We start from the raw sequence: 23263 nt of genomic DNA, 5'->3' as shown, positions 1-23263 counted from the left end.
TTTCTGAGTATAATTGATGTTGAAACTGCTTTGTCATTTATTGTAGAATATCTTGTCAGACTACAATCGCTCTAACTGTGGATATGTATGTTGCTACTTTAGGTATATTAAATTATCCTTTCATTCACAATGGATATCGCATTTCTTTAGCTGATGGGATTAACTCTGATGCATTATTGGCTACATGAAAGGAGAATATGGTGTGGTATCATATATCAGTATATTTTAGATAAACGACTCAAAATTTACTGATTATTTATATCTAATGGTTCATGTGCCATTGGATACTCTTGTCACCATCTTGATAATAAAAATATAATTAAAGTATCCAGGAAAGGATTCATTCGGTATTCAAATATACTTTTATACTTTGTAAACATGAGAAGCAAGCTATTTTATCCAATTCTTAGCTTAGGTTAAAATTGCCAAGATTTTCTTATTAGCATATTTGCAATATTATTGCATTTAAACAAAGAATTTGTTTATATTAGGAATACCCTCCTGGGATAACACTTATACCAATGAAGAGTAGAACACAGAAGCCTTTTGGCACAACAAATCTAGTCGTCATACTACCAAACAACAGTGACAATGTCTTAGATGATTGTAGTTTCATTGCTTCTGGAGATGCACTGATAATGGATCCTGGATGTTGTTCGCACGTTCATGCAGAGGTAAAAGCATTCATTCGTGTTATCTACTTTTGGATTATTTAGGTTTACATATGAATTTTTCTTACCCTTCACCATTTATTGTGAGCTTGTTCATTTGGTTATATAATGATTTAAGTGTACTCAAGTACGGTGAATTGATGATTCCATCTCTCTCTCTCTCAGAGAGTGAGAGAGAGAGAGAGAGAGAGAGAGAGAGAGAGAGAGAGAGAGAGAGAGAGAGAGAGAGAGAGAGAGAGAGAGAGAGAGAGAGAGAGAGAGAGAGAGAGAGAGAGAGAGAGAGAGAGAGACTTCTAATTAATTTGGATCTACAAACATATGCCCAATAAGATAAATATGACACTTATTTGAGATTGGGAAATTTAATGAAATTACATTATTATCACTCGTGCTTTATAATTTTTGATATGAGCATGCTAAATATATTCGTGTATTATAAGTGGTTGAGCTTTGGACGTTAGAATTGCGCTTTAAGGATTATAGTTTTCAATTGTTAATGGATAGACTCACCGACCCATTGAGCTAAATCGTGTATAAAGCAACCCTTTTATGACCCAAGCAACCCTTTATGATCTGACTAACACATTAATGACCTAGTTAACCTGTTTATGACATGAAAAAAAATCTGTTTATAACTCAAAAAAATTCATTTACAATCCGAAAAGACCTATTTATAACCTGAATAACTTATAAAAAATTGAATAATTTGTGTCACTCAATAACCCATTTATGACCCATATAACCTGTTTAATAAACGGGTAGTGTTCGTATTTAGAAATTCTGATCTGTTTAATAAATAGGTCATGTTGGTGCTTGCATTATCGTGACCCGATCTGACTTGAACCCGGCTAACTCGACCCAATTGCCACCCGTACATACAAGCTAAAGAGAGGAGCTTCTGAATGGTGGGATCAACTACAGACGATCAAGAACAAGCGACCAATCAGATATTGGCCTTGAATGAAGCAATTGCTACATATATGTTTTTGTTATGATCAATGGTTTATCAACAATATCAAAATTTTCGACAAGGAAACCATTCCACCCACGACTATACTATCGTATTTTATTGACAATCTACTACCTTTAGATCATCTCTTCTTGTTAAACCAAAAGAACTACAGACTTTACCACTTATCAGCATCCTCAATTGTGCATGGAACAATTTATTCTGAGATAGACTATGAAACACCAGTACGTGAAAACACATTGCATACCGGTATCCAATATGTATTGGATACATATATGCATCTGATACAGGGTAGAAGTATCCTTTTTTTTATTTATTCTTTTAATTTTTTTTAAAATAACTGGATATGTGTATGATATGGGGCTGATATGAGAAGATGTGCCAATGATATGAGAGGGACTTTAAGTTTACTAACAATGGGCCGGTTTTGGGTCAAATATTGAACCAGAAAACCCGACCCAAGATTCATTTTGTGTCATAAACTAGCAGAGGACCAGCAAACGATGAGGCTGTGATCATCCCTCTTTGCCCCCCTTTCTCTCTCTACGTGTTGGTTGTGCTTCCCTCCTCGCACTCTCTTTTCTTGTATGGATGTCTCTCATTTTCTCTCCCTCTCATTTTGTTTGTCTCTCAAATCTATTGAGAGTTATTAGCAATGATTGGTGGGAGGTTACATTTGGCAATTCTTAAGTCTGCTGCGGCCTATGCCAGTAGGTCCATCAGATGCTGCCCTGCACACCGCATATATGCTCTAAGTTTCCAGCAGGTTATTCTCTTTTTTGTTGTTTTAATTGTCTTTGTATGGTCCATATTCTGAGGAAGAAAGACTAAAATTTTGACAGCTTCAGCCTTTGAGAGGTCACATTGGTTACTTTGAGAGGTCATGTCTGTTACTTTGCTTCATTATTTTCTTTTTTTCCTTTCATGTTCTCAGCCTCAGCCTTTTATTAAGATCTTGCTGCAAGATAATGGTTACAAAATTTGGTGCTTTGACTTAGGTCAATATTTGTAAGATCACCTACAATAAAAGGTCAGTTGTCAGTCTTCTTGATAGATAGATGTAACAATGTTTCGAAAAGCGTCCACCATGTTCAGGCGATCATGTGGCCACATAACACCTACGTAAAATGCGGGTGCATATAAGGGCATATATGTGGTCGAGCAATAAAAATATTAAAATAAATTATATATATGCCAATTGGAGATTGTTAATGCAATATTTTGTAATAGCAAGTTCGTGGACATAAAACACTAGTTAATATGATGTACATTAATAAATGTTTTTGCTAATGATGTAAATGCAGTGTTAACCTATTAGATAGTATGTTGGATAAATGCATGCCATTGAAGTTTAATGTAGAAATGTTTTGATTTCATGTATACATAAATATAAATTAAATAGTTTATCGCTGCATCCTTGATGTATCATATCCGTTTAAGTGCTTCATAGGAGATAGAAGCTTAACAAGTAGAGAGATTTCTCGGAGGACTTTGTCTAATGATTTATGATCAAATCATGCTCAACCTATCTTCATTCTTATGATGCAGTTCAGATGGCTACGCGGTAGAGAATCAACTAGATCGATCGGGTGGGAGGGCTTTTCCCTTTAATAAGTTATCTTCTAAGGCAACTTCATTGGATCCATTATTGAATCAAGTATGTATTTCGCACCGTGATTTAGTTACACAGTCTAGTCCACTAAGAAATCCAATAGGACAATCATGTATAGAACCACAACCAACTATGTCAAAGAATTCAACAACATTATTGCCAAAACAGATAGAGAACAATGCTGTGTAGAACAAACCATATATCGCTACAAATCCTAGGAAGTGTCAATGATGTGGAAAAGTAGGACATTGTTCAAATCAATGCCCTAAGAGACAACCAGTCAATCTCAGTGTCAATGGTGGTTTGGTCAGAAAAGAGCAATATGAAGATGATCAAGAGGAAGAAGATGGGGAGCTCATGTAAAATATGAGGACGTAGATGTTTCTCTAGTGGTTCTACAATTATTTTATGCTTCAAAAGCAAGATCCTCCCAAGCAATGACAACATTTTCAAAGCAAAATGCACACTGTCAATTAATAGGTTTGTGACATTATCATCTAGTGGATCTTGTTCCTTTACTTGATCTCTAGCCTAAACCCAAGTTCACGTCTAAAATTACCACATCTAGACCTTTTTTTTACATTTAAATAATAGCACTTCTAAACTATTTAAAAATCTAGGTTTTCTCTCTCCTTGCCGTTTGCTACCTCATACATCTTTGCCATGCCATCATCTTCCCTACCTTTGCCTCCCTTTTTCTTCATCTCTTCTATCCTACTACAACAAAATCATCTCTTCTCTCCTACCTCATTACCTTTTTCTCTCCAACACCAACCCACCTCACACCACTCATCCACCTCTTCATTTCCTCTTCTCTCAGATTTGGCACCTAGGTGTTTTCCTCTCCCTACTCTAATAACAATTGTTGTCACTGTAGTAGATGCAACGGCGTGAGACATCAACGGAGGAATGCTAGATCTTATGGGGGCATATGTGACGATGGCTACGATGGAGGAGAGGGTGGTTATGGTGGAATGGAAAAGGGGACAAGAAGGAAAGGATATATTTGCAAGGATTGTTGTGCTGCCGTACTTGCACTCGTCAGTGTAGTGATTTGCTGTGTAGTGGTCCTAGAAGCGATTAATGGTGTCACTCCTATCTCCTCATTGCCTCCACTCTCCTCATCACCGTCGATCGCCGCAGCTCTCTCCTCATCGCCAACTATTCCCTAGCAAAAGATAGAGAAGATGACAGGCTTTTCAAGTGAAAAATGTAAAGATTCACTTTGTCTTCTCTATCTCTTGCTAGGGCATGGGCACAACAGTGAGGAGAGAGCGACGACCACAACTTGATGAGGAGAATCATTGATTGTGGAGGCTTTGTGGCCGTTAGGATCACGTATCGTTTAGCAATCTAAAGATATATTCCAACTCTCGAGACTGAGGAGAGTCTGAATATATCTTCGGATGCGAATTCCGACATTCGTGGTGAAAGCCAAGTTTATTGCGGATATTTGATACGGCAAGATCTTATGATCCAACGATTAGAATGTCAAGGGTGAGGGTACGAATTGATACGGTGAGATTTGGAAGTTTGGTAGATCGAGGGTGAGGGTACGAATTTACCATAGTGGATGGTGGAATGGAGGCTGATATGATGGTGGTGGTGGTCGGCCTTGGTGGTGGTGCAATCATGGTGGAGCTGGCAGCAATAGAAGGTTAGGGTTTGCCCATAGAATGTGACAGAAAGGAGTAAGGGCCGTCTCTCCGGGACGAGAGGCAGGCAGCGGTGGTTGGCCCTAGGTGGTGCTAGGGTCGGCCAAGCTTGGTCTAGTCAAACACGGGAGGAAGAAGATGATCTTAACAATTTGATTAATCCAAGATAGTTCAATTAGGTGCGCATTGCAAGTATTTATAGTAAGCTACCAAATTAGAATCCAATCGGCCTAGCTTGATGAGCTTAGGTCCGTCTAACCTAATAAGTAAATGGGAGTAGAAACTAAATGATCAGACTGCAGGGTCCAATCTGAATTACAACTTAAATAAGCAAATGCAAAGCTGAAAGTAAATAATAGAAGTCCAGGGTCTTTCTTGCATTTTCTGGATTGGCTTCGGGCGCTAAACCCAATGTCTCCTCGCCCCTGACATGGCTCGGCCTGATGGAACCGTATCAGTGGCATGGTTAGTCTCCCTCTCCCTCTCTCCTCTATTTCTCTCCCTCTCTTGCATGGGGCTGGTATGTAGCAGTCCTATCTTGGGGCATACCATAGGCATGGCAATCCTTGGAGGTATGTATGAATTTAGAGAAGAGAAAGAACGTGAATGGAGGAAAATAATTGACCAGGATTGAGAGAAAGAGTGCTTTGGTTGCGTGGAATAGAGATGATGAGTACTTTTGGTTGAGTGAGCAAGTGGGGAGAAAATGAGGAGAGATGAGGAGGGGTGGGGAAGATGATGATATGGCAAATGATAAGGAGAGAGATGGTAAATAGTTTGGAAGTGCTTTTTTGAAATATTATTAAAATGGTATCAAATCTAAAAGAACAGTCTCCAATTTATATTTTACTTGACAGGACAATCCATGTCTTGAGTAAAAAAAAAAAAATTGACCAGCCTAATTTGCCAACCAACGATGACACAGATCAGGAAAAAATAATAACTAATTAGCTCAACAAAACCATTTGAATGACATTTAAATTCAATTCAGAGAGAAACATAACAATTGGACCTTAAGAACCATAATAGAATAAAATGGAGCATTGATGCCTGCATTAATTGTTGAACAGAATCTTGGTATTTGTTTGTCTCCCTTCAGTCACTCTTCATTTACCTTCCGATATCTCATCATCAATAAATAAATTTTAATGATGAGTTCCTATTCTTTCCAACTACAAGTCCATCTCTTGCCGATCATATTCCATTCTACATCCTAAATTGCAGCTCTAGTTACTTGAATAAATCTTTAAACTTTAAAGTGGATTCAATTTAAGAGGTTCACTTCTGTTATGATGTATATCTGTGAGTTGGATGTCGTGTACAAGGACATTGGTGTTTCAAAAACTCAAACTTCGAGGTTTTCAACTTGGGAATTATAGTTGTCCTTGCTATAAACCATTTGGCAGTTTTGCAATGCTTTCAGTTTTCCGGTAGGGTATCTGAAGTTCATTCCTTCTCCATTTTTCACTAATTAACAAAACTCTATTCTGAATTTTTTATCAGCTGGCAGAGGTTGTCACTTCTCTCCCAAGAAAGTTAGTGGTATTTATTACTCATCACCACTATGACCATGTTGATGGTATGATTTGTTGTTCTCCACTACCTTATTTCATGTTATTAGTTCGTGAATTACATGAAGAATTCTTGAATGAAGACTTATTTTCATATCGTTTGCCTGGAGTTCTTGCATTTTAAGTGTTTAACATGCATATCAATTCTAGAAGTTTTCTTGATGATATCAATTTATAAATATGTATTACACTTTTGGGATCCTGATTTTTCTGCATATGCTTATCTAGCTATATAAATATATCAACAAGAATTATTCTTCTTTCCTCTAGTTTTTTCTCGTCTTGTTAACCATTCTAATGACCTTTTGTAGTACAATCATTTATTGTTGACATGGACTTTGCTCCTTTTGTGTGTGCAAAATACACTTCCCAATCTTTCTTGTATTGTCATTGAAGCAATTCCATACTGCTTTGAAACTACATTACAGTTATGTTAGGGAAAAACTTTCTTCAGTTGTGATACAAACTAGAAAGTATGCAATTTAGGATTATTGACTCGTAGAATAAGCATGCGTTCCTTTTTGTTGTATGTTTGGTAATCAAAGCAATAGTTTTGCAGGATTTTATCTGAAATGATTAGGGTTGATTTTCTACTTAATCCACTTACTAATTGAATCAACAATGATGGACCAAAACCCATAATTGAAGCAATCACAACTCTTTGGGTCTTCTGTTAGACTGCACTACCCGACATTCATCACCCAAAAACCCTAAACCTGTAATGATCTCAACCACTTCCCTCAACTATCTAACAACAACTTGATCTCTGTATGTGAAACACCCAAACCTCTAAATACACGTGTAAACCGCGTGGATAAATCCCCCCACGCGTTGCATCATATGACCTGTCAGTACAAGGATTTCACAAGGCACACAATAGCACAATTTCACCATAAATAAACTCAACTATAAGAGTTCGGATACAAGTTTCACAAGCCACAATAAGCCTTCCAAATATATATCTAAAATACAATGCTAAAGTCCAAATACAACATCATCACAACGCCCTCGTAGGGGCTTAATATAACTAATAGACATACTGAAAAAGAAAGGCAGCTACTCTCCGCTACCCGCACCTGCGTCCCCTAGCTCTGAAATGATGTCACCACGAGGTGGTGAGCTTACAGCCCAGCGAGTAGGATCCATACAATCTAAAATAATGAAATCACATGTGTATATCTAATGTATGCCTATATTTGCTAACAATAACAATATGCTTATTGAAATGACTTACCATTAGTTACTAAATCAATGCAATTGATAAAAATTACCAGTTACTATCCTGGAACATGCTAGTTCCTAAACGTATCACGATAAGTCCACACAGATATAAAGCTCAATGCAATCTCTTATTCGTACACATCTCCATCAAAGGGTTTACATGTTATGCATAACAATAAAATAACAGTTTAGTCATCTCATGCCTACCAAAGCATTAATCATACTTATTATCGCTCACCAAGCTATTCACCACACAGGGTAAATACTCTCAAGAAACCATCATCCATCATATAATCATCCATCATCTCATACATCGAAGGGGGGATATATACACATCTAATGGTAGTACCACCTACACGTGAATGGCGACACTACAAGTGACCGGTTGTCTGTGGCCATCAGACTAAGGACCCCGGTCGTAAGCCCATATCACACTCTCTCTAAATCATCACCGCCCTCAGCGAGAGAATCGGGAGCCCTCGGCTCATCAACAGACACCCTAACCCTGCGTCGTCGGGTACCGCTAGAGTTATATCCCCGCCTCACAATCATGTTCTATCATCATAATCTAGTCCTGACTATGCAATATAACTACCTGAATGCCACACAGGCTCCCGACCTCAAGTGTAGGCCGCTAATAGTATAGTCATATAAAATACACTCTACCTTTAACCTTGGGCTGAGTGAGTAACGGTACTGCCTAGTCAGAATCCGACTACTAATGATAGGTGGAAGTGGTGCAGTGTCTATAAGTGTAAAGTATGTTATAGTCATCATGATCGTTACATTCAATGTTCACAACAAATATACATCTATGCAAGGGTATACCATACATGATACATGTAGAGCATTATCATACTAATGCTTATGCTATATTAACATTCTCATAATATTATGATGAGCAAGTTATCAATAACTGCATATATAAAGATATAACATGGTGTACTAAATGCATGCATTAATACCGACATTTTCTACAGTGTCATGACAGGTATAATGACTGTAATTATATTATTCTAGATTTGTATAACTCTACTCGCCTGGGGTGTCTCCACAGTATGCTAAATCTCATTAGCTAGCCGGTTCCACCGGAATCCCAAAATTCTCCTCATGCGGTGGCAATCATATTAATTCACGCAAGTAAGCCATACGTAAGATTAGCGAACTAATAGAATTAATTATTTTATTAGCGCATTTATGTTTGGTAAATACATGAGTCAAGGGTCTCCTAGGGCGAGTCTTATGTTATCCTAAAATTCACATGATACTAAATTGTCATTACGAGGGATCAGGCTAATTAAATCAGGTGAAAAAGATAAACAGGGTTATAGGATCCAAATGGCCCCAAATGAGCTAGGCTAGAGGCAATGAATAGGCTCAAACCCAACCCAAATAGCAAGAGAGCCTTGGTGGGCTGGGGGCCCAACCACAGCCCACCAAGGTTGGATTAGTGGGCTGCAGCCTGCAGCCCACCCGAGTCCAAGACCAAGTGAGCTGCGGCCTGTAGCCCACCCGAGTCTAAGTCGGTGGCCCACACTCATCTCCCCCCTATCTCCTTCGAGGGAGGGAGATAGAAGGGGCGAGGAGCGAAGGCTTGGTGTTGCCGGTGGCCCACGCTGCTGGCAGCCCGCCCTCAGGTCGACACCTCGCGACTTCGTCGGGGAGGGAAGGGAAGAAAAGCAAGGGGAGGAAAAGAGGAGGGCGCGGCTCGGCTCGACGGGCATAACCCACGCCGCGGAGGAGCCACCGCCCGTCCTCCCAGCCCACAGGGGAGCGGGAGAAGCTCGCCCCGCGGCCGGAGTGGCCGACGAGGCGGCGAGGCGAGCTCCATGGCCGGCGGCCATGAAGGTCCTTCCTCCCAACCCAAAGGGCCCGAAGCCCGTCCAGAGAGCCCCTTCCTCGGAGCTCTCGGACCGACGGCCGGACGCGAGGTCGTCGGCCGCCGAGGGTGATTAACTATTGTGTTTTAACAGGGCTGAGGCTTACCGCGATTTGTGCGCTTGGCTTTGTTGGCTCCGAGGCTTCGTCGGCTCCGGCGTCGGCAACCACGAGAGAGGGAGAGAGGTAGCGAGGTGGAGGAAATGGCGTGGTCCGGGGAGGGGAAGGTGGAGGTTAATGGAGGTGGGGGGAGGGTAGCGTGGACGGCAAGGGAAGGGGAAGAAGAGGAGAAGAGAGGACGGGGGGTGGCAGGCGGCGCGTGCGTCACGGGATTTTTTTTATATATATTCTAAATTGGGGTGTTACAGTATGGTTGCCTATCTTCTCCTCTAACCCCTCTTTGTTCTCTCCTCTCTCCATATCATCGTCTTTGTTACGACCCAAATTCAAAATCATGATCGACTATGTACCTTAATGGAATTTAAGATATATGAATCCTTAACATTAAATTCCTAAATCCAACATATAGAAAACCAAATATATATCAATTACTTAAGTCCATTAGTAATAGAAGCTCCAAAGGTAAGAACGACTCAATACTAGGCAATCAATGCCTTCCAAAATGACCCAAACAACTAATGCAACCGAAAGAAAAACCAAGGACCTAATTGGAGGTAAAAGAGTCTTGGAAAACCACGTTCATTTGCCACATCGATTTGAAAATGTTAAAAAACTTTTTTGAGCTAATAATTTTAGCTAAGTGAATGAACCCACTCTATTTAGATATAATTGCAAGTGAAAATTATAATATACAAAGCATGATTTTGAAATCCAAAGTTCAACAATATGTAATACACAGACAATGTGTAACGCCCCTGCCCGGCACGGACACGTGCACGCCCACGCGCCCACACGGCACGCGCGGCGCACGCGACAGGTCAGGCGGGGCCCGTCACGCACAGATACACTCCTGTGCACATACAATCATGACATCATCAAATAACACCTGCTAACATATCCATGATCACATAATCCATCACCAAATAAATCATACTCTTAACCAAATAAACCTGTTAACATATGAATATCAAAATACACAATAATACACACTAGACCGCTACATAATCTGGCAGGACCCACACAGGCCACAACAAACCATCAAGATACAACTAAACAACTGATACAAGAGTACACTATGATTCGACCTGTATTATATAAATCATCGTCTAATACAAAAGAGTACAAATATCAAATACTGGTACAACTCAATTTCTATATAAACTATCATCTATGCCATCTCTCATCTATAGCTCACCTCATCATCACTCTAAAATATCTTCTCAAGTCGCTATCACGTACCACATATCTGAGGGGTTAGAAAAGAAATAAAAAGAGTCATGAGCAAAAGGCTCAGTGAATAGACCTTACCCCGAATCAGTGAAGCCAAACAGAGAGTAAATCATGTACTGGATAATATGAATCAGAAAGCAGTATGATGTCATGTATGAACATATATATATATGTATCCTCAATGACATATATATGAATGAAATCAGTTCTCATGAATGATCATATTATATCCTCAACCGAAATTATATAACATCACCGAATATAACACCATATCATGTATAACAATTATGATCCAATGATATTAGTCACAATAATGATGATGCATGATGCATGCCAACTACTAGATAATCATATATGTCAGAGCCAGATATAATTCACATATCTCTCACTATCACAATCATCCGTCTCAACTCTGAATATCATCCACCATGCTAGACTACGGTACCCGGCCCCAAACTCGATACACATCATGTCACAAGCTCAGAGCATACCCTGTCATACGCTAAGAGTATCTCTGTAGATAAATCATACCCTGCCATACGCTAAGGGTATCTCTGAAGAAAGTAATCATACCCTGCCATACGCTAAGGGTATATCAATGATAGTTGTACCCTGTCATACGCTAAGAGTACAACTATCAGCCATCACCATACTCTGCCATACGCTAAGAGTATGTCCAGTACCAGTCCGGACCAGATACCGTTCCAGCCATCACATCACATCACATCACATCACATCACATCACATACACATGTACTTTTATGATTTCCTATACATGATAAATCATATGCATATATCCAGTACGACAACAGATCATACAACTCAGGAATTTAGATGGTAAAGAAGCCGAGAGAAAAATGATGTAATGCAAACTCCAACCATGTATCTAACACATGCATACTCATGCTAATCTATCACATGCATACTCATGATAGAGATCATCCCGACATAAAACCATAATAGCATAATCATCTCCAATCATCTCTATATATCACCAATGTACTCATATCCCATATCAGTCTAATCAAATGCATGATAAAATATATGCTCGACTGAAATCATCTCTATATAAAGTCATATAATCATGCTGGAGGCCAAAACATGCATGTACATAATATATAATGAATCCTAATTTGAGAAAGGGATCTAGGGGATAAGACTACTCACACTGATCAGAAGATATAAACCACGTATCCCTTACATCCGCCCATCAACCGTGTGACACTTCTCGCTAGCAAGGACAACGGGGTCTCAAATAAGGGGTTCGGGATCTGAAAATGTTTAAGTAACATAAAGTTAGTTGTTTATTTAATTATAATTCGTTCGAGTAAAATATGATATTTTATTAGGTTTAATATTGATTAGATTTATAGGATAAATTTAATTATGGCACTATTAATATGCTATTTATATTTATTTAATAAAATCCTAATTTGGTAATTATAGAAAATAAGTATATAGTAATTTATCTCCTTTTTATAAATAACCAAGACGTCTATATATATGATTTAATAAAAAAATAATTATAGAATAATATTATTACTAGTTATTTTGTAATACTTACTCTTATTTAACTAATCCTAGATTATACATAAAATAATCATTATCCTATTATACAAAAATAATCTGCAATTCTAGTATTCCATTTTATACAAACTATTAGACAATACTAATATACTAAAAATAGACATATATAATATAAGTTAAATATAAATATAAGACTACATATATTCACTAATAAATAATAACTAAAACTCTAAATAAATTTATAGGCAATATTTATAATTGTAATTAATAAATTATTATACTAAAATGCTTAGTAAAATTATATTAGTTATAAATTATCAAAATAATTAATTATCTAAATAGACTATGTTACTTATCATTAGGAAGTAATTATATAAAAAAAATAATAATAATAGTCCTCTTCCAACACTGTCTGCTACACAACAAGAGGAGGAGGAGGAGGCCAAGAATGGAGAAGAAGAAGAGAGGAAGGAGAAGAGAAAGAAAGAAAGAAGAAAGAAGAAAGAAGAAGAAGAAGAAGAGAAGGAGAAGGAAGGGAGGCTTACCTAGGCGGCGGCGGTGGCGACGGCGACGGCGACAGCGACAGCGGCGTTGATAAGAGAAGGGAGAGAGCGAGAGAGAGAGAGAGAGAGAGAGAGAGAGAGAGAGAGAGAGAGAGAGGAGGGTAAGAGAGAGAGAAGGTGGTGCGGCGGCGACGACGGCGACAACGAGAAGCCTCGGCGAGGAGAGAAAGAGAGCGGTGCTAGAGAGAGAGAAAGAGAGAAGGGTAGAGAGAGAACGAGGGAGTTAGAGAAGGAGAAGGTGGTGCGGCAGCGACGACGGCGACGGCGGCGGTAGGCTGGCGTCGGCAAGGGAAGGAGAGAAAGAGAGGGTTCGAGAGAGAGAGAGATCAAAAGAGAGAGAGAGAGGCGGTGAGGGTGGTGCTGCGGCGGCGACGGCGACGGCAGCGACGGCGGTGGTAGACCGGCGTCGGCAAGAAAATATGTGAGAAAAGAGAGAGAGAGAGAGGGAGAGAGAGAATATGTGAGAGAGAAAGAGAGAGAGATATATAAAGAGAGAGAGGGAAGGCGGTGGAGGAGGGGAAAGGCGGCGACTGCGGCGGCGGCGGGGCCCGCCGCAGCTAGCTGGTCCGGCCCGGTTGGCCGGGCCGGCGGTTGTGGGCGCACGTGGCGCCCCCAACACGCGCCCACGTTGCATGGCACGAGCTCGTGCCATGCAACGCCAATATTTTTTATTTTATTTTATTTCTTTCTTTTTGTCTCTTTTATTTATTTTTATTATTATTATTTTTTTTTCAATTTATATATTATTATTATTATTCTTTTCTTTTCTTTTTTTTTTTTTTTTCTTTTTTTCTTTTTTTTTTTTTTTGGGTTATTACACAATGTATGACAGAAAACCAATCATACTCATAGTATGAATAATAAAGCACAACTAATAATAATACGAGTAATGAAATAATAACATGCTCATATTTTATTATGCGTAATAACATGACTTCATTTTTAGGCACAATAATAACATGAGAATGTTTGTGTTAAATATTATCGTTAATTTTCAAAATCCATCCACTGATAGTATTGTTTATTGTAACATCTCACATGATTTTCATACAAATATGAATTTTGCAATTCTTATATGATGTAATATGAATACTAAATATGACACCGGCATAGGCACACTATAAACATATAAAGACTGTGGATATAAAGTCTAATAAGGGTGTTATGACTTTAGTGGGTATGATTGTTATGATGGTAATAATGATGATGAACTCATATTATTTTGTGAGTGCACCTCATGATACCTGAAGTTGATTGATGATGATGGACAAAAATAGAAAAAAGTTAAAAAAATTGAACTCCACATAATGTATCATATTTGTTAAAAAATGACTGAAAATAATTGATGATGATTGGTGAAAATAATTTTTTTTTAAAAATAATGGGCTCCACATGACATATTATGTTTATCACATGATAAAAAAAGCCTCATATGATATTTTAGATTTACCACTCTAAAGATTCCATTTTGGATCAATACAATCTATTTCAAACCTCATGCAACTCGTGCCAGTAGGCATAGGTCCACACCCATATCGGAGTGACATGGGATCGGCACGGGCCCGCATAGCTCAGCATGGGGGTGAGCTACTAGCACACCCTGTGCTAGATGCCATGCACCATCGAAATGACCCTCGTTGGTTAGATGCACATGATTGATATATTTAAACTTTTGTATGGAGGATAAAAATGCACGAAGAATAAAAATGCACAAAGAATAATATATTGCGAAGAATGCTATTTGCATAGAGAATATAGTAATTTATGACAAGAAGTATGCACATATTTTTGCAAACTATAAGGTAGAGTACAACTAAGTGAAATATGGAATAACTCAAATCAATAAATGCAAGTACAAGAAAAATTGTCACCTTTATCAATAAACATTTATACCTCAATTTAACAATTGTTAAGCAAGAACATAATTTTTGAATTAGAAGTAATTAAATTTAGGGGGATTTGAAGCCTAGAGACTTGGGTTGGGTTGTGGGCTAGGCACAGCTCACTCAATTCAATAATTCGGGTTGGGCCCCTTTGGTCCGATCGGCCAGCTATACCCAGTTGGGTTGAGTCAAGACCCAAACCCAAAATTGTAATGAGTTGGGTTGCCTCCAGCCTACAACCCACTCAAATCAAAACAATGGGATGGGCACTATTTGGCCCAACCGGCCTGCTCACGCAAACCAACCACCGCTTCCATCACCCTCCAACGGTCGAAGAATGGCGAGAGCACTACACCGAAAGGTATAGAGTCGAGGGAAGAATGAGAGAGGGCGAGACTTTTTCGTAGAAGCGGTTGACGATGAACCCAAGATTCTATGATCGACGACCATGAGGATCACTACCTAACTGATCTAGGCCAAAGGGTTCTCCCACAAGGAACTGACAACACAAAGCTGTTGACGTGAAGCTTCTTGGACTGGTGTGGTGTCAACAAAAGTCGTCAGCCTGCGAATCACTGTGATGAAAACCAAGGTCTAGTAATAACATTCTATATAGTCTTGATAGAAGTGAAATTAATTTTGAGGGGAGAAGAGGACTCACAAACAGTTCCCCAGGTGAGAGATTATGAGTTATGACGGCATGGGAGGAGGAGGGCTAGGGTTTATAAAAGGAAAAATCTAGGGTTTAATTAGGATTTTTCCTCAACTATTTTGCCTAGGGTTTGGCCACTTAACCCCTCCTCTTGTAACAATTATGAGAGGGAAGAAGGTGATTTATTTATTTTGTTTTCGGATTATTACATCATTCCGTCACTCAGCTCCACCATTACTATTGCCTCTACTCTCCTCTGCTAAAAGACGTCGGCCAACTTCACTCTCAATATAAGTGATACTTGAGTTCCTTGTTTGTAGAAGCATGATTGTGTGATTAGTTTGTGATTAAGTATGGATGACTAGATATATAGGTGAAATTTTTTTTCCTACTTATTTCTGGTTGTCTTAAACGAAAGGCTTGTATGGGAGTAGGGTTCTGATGTCCTATGGTAAATGGATGAAACTGTCAAATATAACCGTATGAAACTATAGCCTTGACCCAATCTCAAATGACCTAAATGCTCATTGAACCATGAAAGAAATGAAAAGTATGCCTTTGGTTTTTGTGAAACAAATCAATACTGGTTTTTGTGAAACAAATCAATATTGTTCAAAATGTCCAAGAAAGTGATACGAATTGGCTTGATCCGATTCGTAATGTTTTTAGATAGATTTGAGGATGGAACTTTTGAGGGCTATTTCGTCAAATCTACTCGTTGGATCCTTCTAGAATTTGAATATGTTGTCGCTCTTGAAGAGAGATTTTTAAAGGATTTAAGATCTTATGGTTTGACCAGTTAGATCTTGAGATATTGACCAAATAGTGGATGAAGGTTAGAATTTATTCTACGCAAACCGAGAGGAAGAGAAGATGAGGGAGATGAGGTCGGCCTTTAGGGATAAGGATGGTGCAGTGGACGAGAAAGATTAGCGGTTGGACAAAACCTTGCTAACAGAAGAGGTTGCGTAAGTTGGTGAAGAAGGAGGAAGGAGGAGTTGTGGCTGTCGGCTAAGATGAGAGGGAGGAGATAGGGGCAACAGAGGCTTAAGCCAATAATTTTTCCTTAATTGATTGATTGATCAAAACTAGGGCTTCACTCTACATATATATAGAGGGTAATTCTAAACTTACTCGTACTAGGATTTGTATTAAGGGCTAACATTAGAGATAAATATAAATTAGCTAAATCAGTCTTCCTTATTTTTCTTGGATTAGTTCTTCGTTTCCCTGGAGAAAGAGTCCAAATTCGAGGAAACTTTGAATATGAAAGTTCTAGATTATGACTTCTCCGAGCTTATTGAATGGTTTTTATCATATTTGGACATCCAATGAATATCTTCTGAATATTTTCCTGAAACTGCACAAAACTTAACCTAACTGGACTTAAATAATTAAAAAAATTCTAACCCACTAGAACTCTCTCTAAATCATATAAGCAGATAAGATAAATAGATTTGATTTATTGAGCCCAATGTCCCTAATAATGTGATCCGACCTAACCCGGTTCACATCAGATAGTATGATATAATCTTGCGCTCCTCCTTTCTTGATAATAAGTATAAAAAAATATACCTTTCAAATAGTACTTCTTCAATATGATATTGTCTAGCACAAATTTTTTATCCTTGATGTTATGTGACCAAGTTGAATGTGCATGTTTGTATCAATTTCTATGGAAATTTATTTCTCCAAATAAAATGGGTCTCTAATAAGCTAGTCAGCCAATGTTACAAACTAATGTCAGGCTGTAGATGGGTTTAGGTTGTCTTGGACCTGGCTTTAGTTGGAGATGCAATAGGTCATACCTGGTCCAGACTAACCCAGTGAGGAACCAAATTCAGTATCATTCTTCTGAAGTTCTATAATTTTATAAACCAGCTTGTCACAGGTTAAAAGACCCTAATATTTTCCAGCCCAAGTGCAGCTCTAAAAGTTTCATTTGCCTAATTGGAGGCTAGTAATAGTCAGCCTAGTACTCACCTGTGGGCCGATAAAACTCAAGTTGGTTTACTAGGTTACTTGTACTAGTGTACTCTTTGAGAAAAAGGACATACTCTATATTTTGCTGAATTATTTTTGCTTTATATTAGCTCATTTTTTTCACTTAATATCTCCTTACACTTGTTTTGTTGCTTTTCAGGCCTTTTAGTTGTCCAGAAATACAACCCCGATGCTATTCTTTTGGCACATGAAAGAACCATGAACCGTATTGATAAAGGTATTGTTGATTATCCTTTAAACATCTCATAACTTGTCATAAGTTATGCATATATTCATATATAAAATCTAGACACATTACATAAATAAAAATTATATATTGAAACACAATTTGTTAATTATATGAGTACAAATAAAACCTAACAATCTCCCCCTCTCCCCTTGACAATTTGTGGCAAAATATAAAAGTGTCTACATAACATTTTATACATCCTAATAATGCATAGTATAAGTGTTTTTTTTGCTATAAATTATTCTGCATAACTTCAATACTCATACTAAGTGAAACGCATTTGAGGCTATAAAAATAAATTAAGCAATCCATAGCAAAAACCAAACCCAAATGACTAACAGCATATACCACTCTTTGACTTTTTTGTCATAAATTAACAAAAAATGCAATCAATACAAGGAGAAAATACTAAAACATGAAAAAAATATGTCACGCGATATTGTATTTGATTCATGTAATCATTCAAAGACTCGTGCTCCCTTTTAAAATCATAGCCTATTTATTGTAAGTCTCAAATTCAATTTTAGAAATACACAAAAATATCAAATTGAGTTAGCAAGGTTTTGTCCAAAATATGTGCTGCCTTTTCATCCAATAAGTTTTAGAAATACACAAAAATATTGTAAGTCTCAAATTCAATTTTTAAGTATTCAAATTGACTTACAAAAGAAGGCAGACTCATTATAAAGCCAAGAAGAAATAGATGTACAAATATTTACATCAGCATATTATAGATTAAGTGATTTGATCACCTAAAATTGTCAAAAGAACATATTCAAGTATAATGTCTTGATCAACGATGGTCGTGCCACAGGCACGGACCGTGCCGACCACCGGCACTTGCCGGCCGTGCCGTAAGAGGAGAGAAAAAAAAAGAGATACTCACCTTCGCCTCCGCCTTCGCCGTCGACGCAACATAAGTTTTAACCGATCTCTCTCTCTCAATTTCTCTCACTTTCTCTCGGTCTCTCCTCCCTCGGGCTAGGGCACCCAGCGTGCTCGGGCAACGGCGATGGCAATTAACGACGGCGACGACGATTGGCAATGGGTAGCTCGACAATGAGATCGACGGCGAGGGCGGAACTATTAGGAGGGGTGCCGTGCGGCACCCCTCATGCCATGTGCCGGTACGTCGCTGGCATGCCTCGTGCCAGTCGATACGGCAATCCATGGTCTTGATAATTCGCCATAGGAATTCGCTATAATGTCTTAATAACCTCTCTCTCCTTCCCTTCTTTCTCGCAAGCAGACCTCTCTCTCTCTCTCCCTCCCTCCCCGCAAGCAGACCTCTCTTTCTCTCTCTCCCTCCCTCCTCTCAAGCAGACCTCTCTCTCTCTCTCTCTCCCTCCCTTCCTCCCCACAAGCAAACCTCTTCTTTAAAGCTTTTCATTTTTTCCTTTTTTTAATACCGATAGGGTTTAATTTAAAATTCTGTTGTTTATACATTAATTCTAATTAGTGTGATAAACTAATAATGTGATAGGTAGATAGGGTGATATTTGCTTTAATGCTTAATTTGATATTGTAATCTTTGATAATGTGATATAAAAGTTTGTTAAATTTGTTAATCTTCTAATACATATTTCTCTACTAATATTGTTTTAATGTAGTGTTATTTCTAAATTAGTTCTTATAGTTTGATATATACTTCTTAGTTCTTATAGTTTAATGTATGCTTCTTAATTCTTATAGCTTGATGTATACTTCTTAGTTCTTATAGCTTGATGTATACTTCTTAGTTCTTTGAATGATATTTCTTAGTTCTTATCAAGGATGGCTATGCCAACCGGCACGGGGCGTGCCGGTCGGCACTTGCCGTGCCGGCGGTGTACCGGCACGTGGCATGAGGGTGCCGCACGGCACCCCTCCTAATAGCATCACTGCTCACCATCGACCTTGTCGCCGCTCGCCGATCGCTTCGTGCCCTAACCCCCGAGAGAGATTCGGATTCGGATCCGAACCCGCAACTTAAGTTTTTAACCCTCTCCCGATCTCTCTCTCTCTCTCTCGATCTCTCTGTCTATATCTCTCTTCTCTCTTAGGAGCTAGGGCACGAAGCGATGGCCACAACGAGCGGCGGGCGGTGATCAGCGAGCGATGGCGACGGCGACGACGACGACGACTATAATGGCAAAGGTGAGTATCCCTTACCTCTTTCTCTCATTCTTTTACGGCACGGCCGGTTGTCGGCATGGTCCGTGCCTGTGGCACGACCATCGTTGGTTCTTATAACTTGATATATATATATTTTACACTTTTAGCTTGCAAACTTTTGTTTTAGATGTATCAATAATTTTATATTATTTTATTTATTATTTCACTGTGTCTTATGCCATGTCCGTGTCCTATTTTTTCAAAATTTGCCGTGTTATAGTGTCCGTATCGTGTTGTGTCCGTACTCCGTATTCGTGTCCTGTGTCCATGCTTCATAGATGAAAATATAAGATAACTTTAAGACATCAAACGTTAAAAGGAGAAACTAAACTAATTCAAACAAAACTTAGTTCCGTATTCGTGTCCTGTGTCCGTATCTTTTTTCATTTTCTATTTTTTTTTCTGTTTTCTCCACTTATTTTTTTATATCAAATAATCATTTTGGTATAATGACTGCTTTCACACACGAGTTAGATAGTCATTTACTTACAATGTATTATATTAAAAATATAGATGACTCATGAATAATATAAATGTGCACAGTGTCAAACTGAACACTTTTATGATAATTTTCACACTAATGACATGGTAGCCCTTTTCATTGCACTTTTAACAAAGAATACCTAATGAATGAATGAAATAAGTCCAAAGGTCAAACAATCAATGTCAACCTAATGAATGAAATATTCAAAGAATGCCTAATGAGATAGCTTGCACAAAGATTGAACCATAATAAATATAATGGATGTGCGTAGAAGGTGATAAAAGATATCTAAGAGTAAGCAAAGACAATTAGAAATAATATACCAAATGTTAATGCAAGTGACTATAACTCAATAACTCTATAATAAGACGACTTTATGTCATAAGAGTCTTTCTGATTATAAGAAACTAAATCCAAAACAAAAATGAAAATTAGAAACCCAAAATAATGAAACCCAAAAGTATTCAGAATCACACAAATGGTCAACCAATTAAAAAAATAATCTAAGACTAAAAAATCAGATATATACACAAAGCATATAGTTAGAGAATATAAATAAGCAACCAAACTCTCCATAGATAGTATATCCGACTAATGGATTACTCAACAGCACCACTCCGAAGGGTTGCCCAAAGGTTTTCTTTCCTAATTCAAACTTGTTTAGTTTTCATCCCATAATAAAAAAACATGTTTAAATTTTTGTAAAGAATTACAATATGGGCTAATGTGTTCTTTAACTCCACAATGATAACAAGTAGGAATATAAATTCTACCCTTGGATCCATTCATATATGTTTTAGTATTCACATTACACTTCTCATTATATATCTTAATATTGTCTTAGAATCAATATGAGAAGTATTAATATAATGATAAGATGATTTAACAAAAGAAGAAGAAGAATATATATTACGTCGCACTTTTGGAGAAGAGATATTTGATCCTTTAGCATCATATCCTAGCCTTACTTCTCTTTTCTCTTCCTTTGTGATCTAAGAAGTTGATTCAAATTTTTGGACCTTATAGTTGTCAAGTGCAATCTTAGCATTATACAACTCATCATCAAGACGCTTCACCTTTTCAAGTAAACTCTTTTTAAGAATAATTTGCTCATGCGCATTAACCTCTAAAAATTTAATTTTATCTCATAAGGAAGAATATTTAGAAATTTAAGAGTTTGAGTTTAAAAGAGTGTTATCTAATGTTTTTTTGAGCTTTAAATTTTCCTCTTTGAGATGCTCCATGTTTTTCAACATATCCGCATGATGCTCCATCATCTTGGCTTTTTCTTCTTGCGTCATCTTGAGCTTTCATACAAGTTTTAGATAGCACTCTTGAGCAATATGCGCATAACCAAGGCATTCACAACATTGAATTACTCCCTTATAATAATTAGTTCTTAGCTTTTTGCCGGAGCCATATTTAGAAGTTTTAAATTTTTTTTAATAATTTTCATAAAACCCTCATCAAGTTAGGATTAATATCATTGACCTCATGAAAAGCATACATCTTAATCTTTCTAATATGAATTTTTGGATCTATCTAATATGGCAGGGGTATCAATACCTCTCAAAATATTTATCTCCTAAAAGATCTCTTTCTAAGATAAGATAGCCTGCTCTAATACCAATTGAAAAAATGAACTTACGTTATTAGGTACGCTATAATTGAAAAAAAATATAATAATCTATCGCACGCTATCGGTAATAATATGCGAAAAAATAAAGTATGAAAATAATAATTGAAAACACAACTTTTATGTGAAAATCTCTAAATCGGGTGTAAAACTACGGATCCAAACTCGAACCGAAACGAATCACGAAAACCAATCACTAAAACTTCGAAGTTGATACTTTCATCTCAGTGACCCTCGAGATGTAGTTCTTCTAGATTTGATATAGATGCGTAGGGTTGATAGCGATTTAGGATATTCCGTCTAAAGTTGAGAAGTAATCTCTAATGGTCTCCGAAAGATGATCCCAAAATAATGATCGACTGCATTCTATAGAGTTAGATTAAACCTCTTTATGTATTTTTTAGAGATAAGATAGAATATTTCTTCAAACATTCTCCATCGATTCTCTTAGAGATAAGATAAATACTTTCTTAAGACTAGGTTTATATCTCTTATAGATAAGGCAAAAGGATTTTAAAAAAATAGCATATCTTATAAAGATTCGCGATTCCGTTCGAAAGCAAGTTCACCTCGTTTGAATGGTTTGATTTGAGTCTCTGTATCTTCGAATGGTTGCCAAGGTGCGTTCGAAAAGCCAAAAATGCTTCTCTGTATTTTCGAACGTTTTCTAGGATGTATTTGAACGATAGAGTATAGAGTGGACAGTTAAATGCAGAGTGATCATTCAAGTGACTTTATATATTTTTTCATACTACTCCAATCATTATGATACTGTTTGAGCACTTCAATAATGATTTTAGAATCGTTTCGAGAATTTTGATTTCAAAATCAATTTTTCACTTCAATATTCTTCATCAAACATCTTATAACTTGTCATACTTTGTGCATATATTCATATATAAAAACTAGACAAATTATATAAATAAAAATTATATTTTGAAACACAATTTTGCCAATTAGTACAAATAAAACCTAATAATAGTAGATTTTTCTTAAAAAGTCGTACTCAACCTATCTAAAATCAACTCTCTTAAGTCTCTTTATTCATGTCGTTATTATTTATAACTGTCTGTTGTACATTATTGTAAACATTTTTAGGATATAAAATTAGAGGGTAAAACCATTTCTCATCGTTGACATAAGGAAAAATCACTTGATACTGTAGGTAACATGCTTAGAATTCCACTCTTACATCCTTTAAAT

The 23263-nt window shown here is 37.5% G+C and overlaps 1 protein-coding gene across 4 annotated transcripts in view; it reads left to right on the top strand.

Annotated features, from left to right (window-relative positions):
* LOC140762979 (uncharacterized) overlaps nucleotides 1–23263 on the top strand; it is a 48789-nt gene that overhangs the window by 8134 nt on the left and 17392 nt on the right. For 3 of the 4 annotated variants that reach the window (XM_073100976.1, XM_073100979.1, XM_073100977.1), the window contains exons 4-6: nucleotides 492–674; nucleotides 6412–6487; nucleotides 17697–17774. In XM_073100976.1, the coding sequence (XP_072957077.1) occupies nucleotides 492–674; nucleotides 6412–6487; nucleotides 17697–17774 (337 nt within the window). The remainder of the gene's footprint in view (nucleotides 1–491; nucleotides 675–6411; nucleotides 6488–17696; nucleotides 17775–23263) is intronic. The other variant, XM_073100980.1, reaches the window with a different exon arrangement.

The sequence above is a fragment of the Typha angustifolia genome, chromosome 7 (assembly GCF_048772165.1).
Source record: "Typha angustifolia cultivar Huaian chromosome 7, ASM4877216v1, whole genome shotgun sequence".
In the NCBI taxonomy this organism is placed as follows: Eukaryota; Viridiplantae; Streptophyta; class Magnoliopsida; order Poales; family Typhaceae; genus Typha; species Typha angustifolia.
This window is presented reverse-complemented; position numbering and strand designations above follow the sequence as displayed.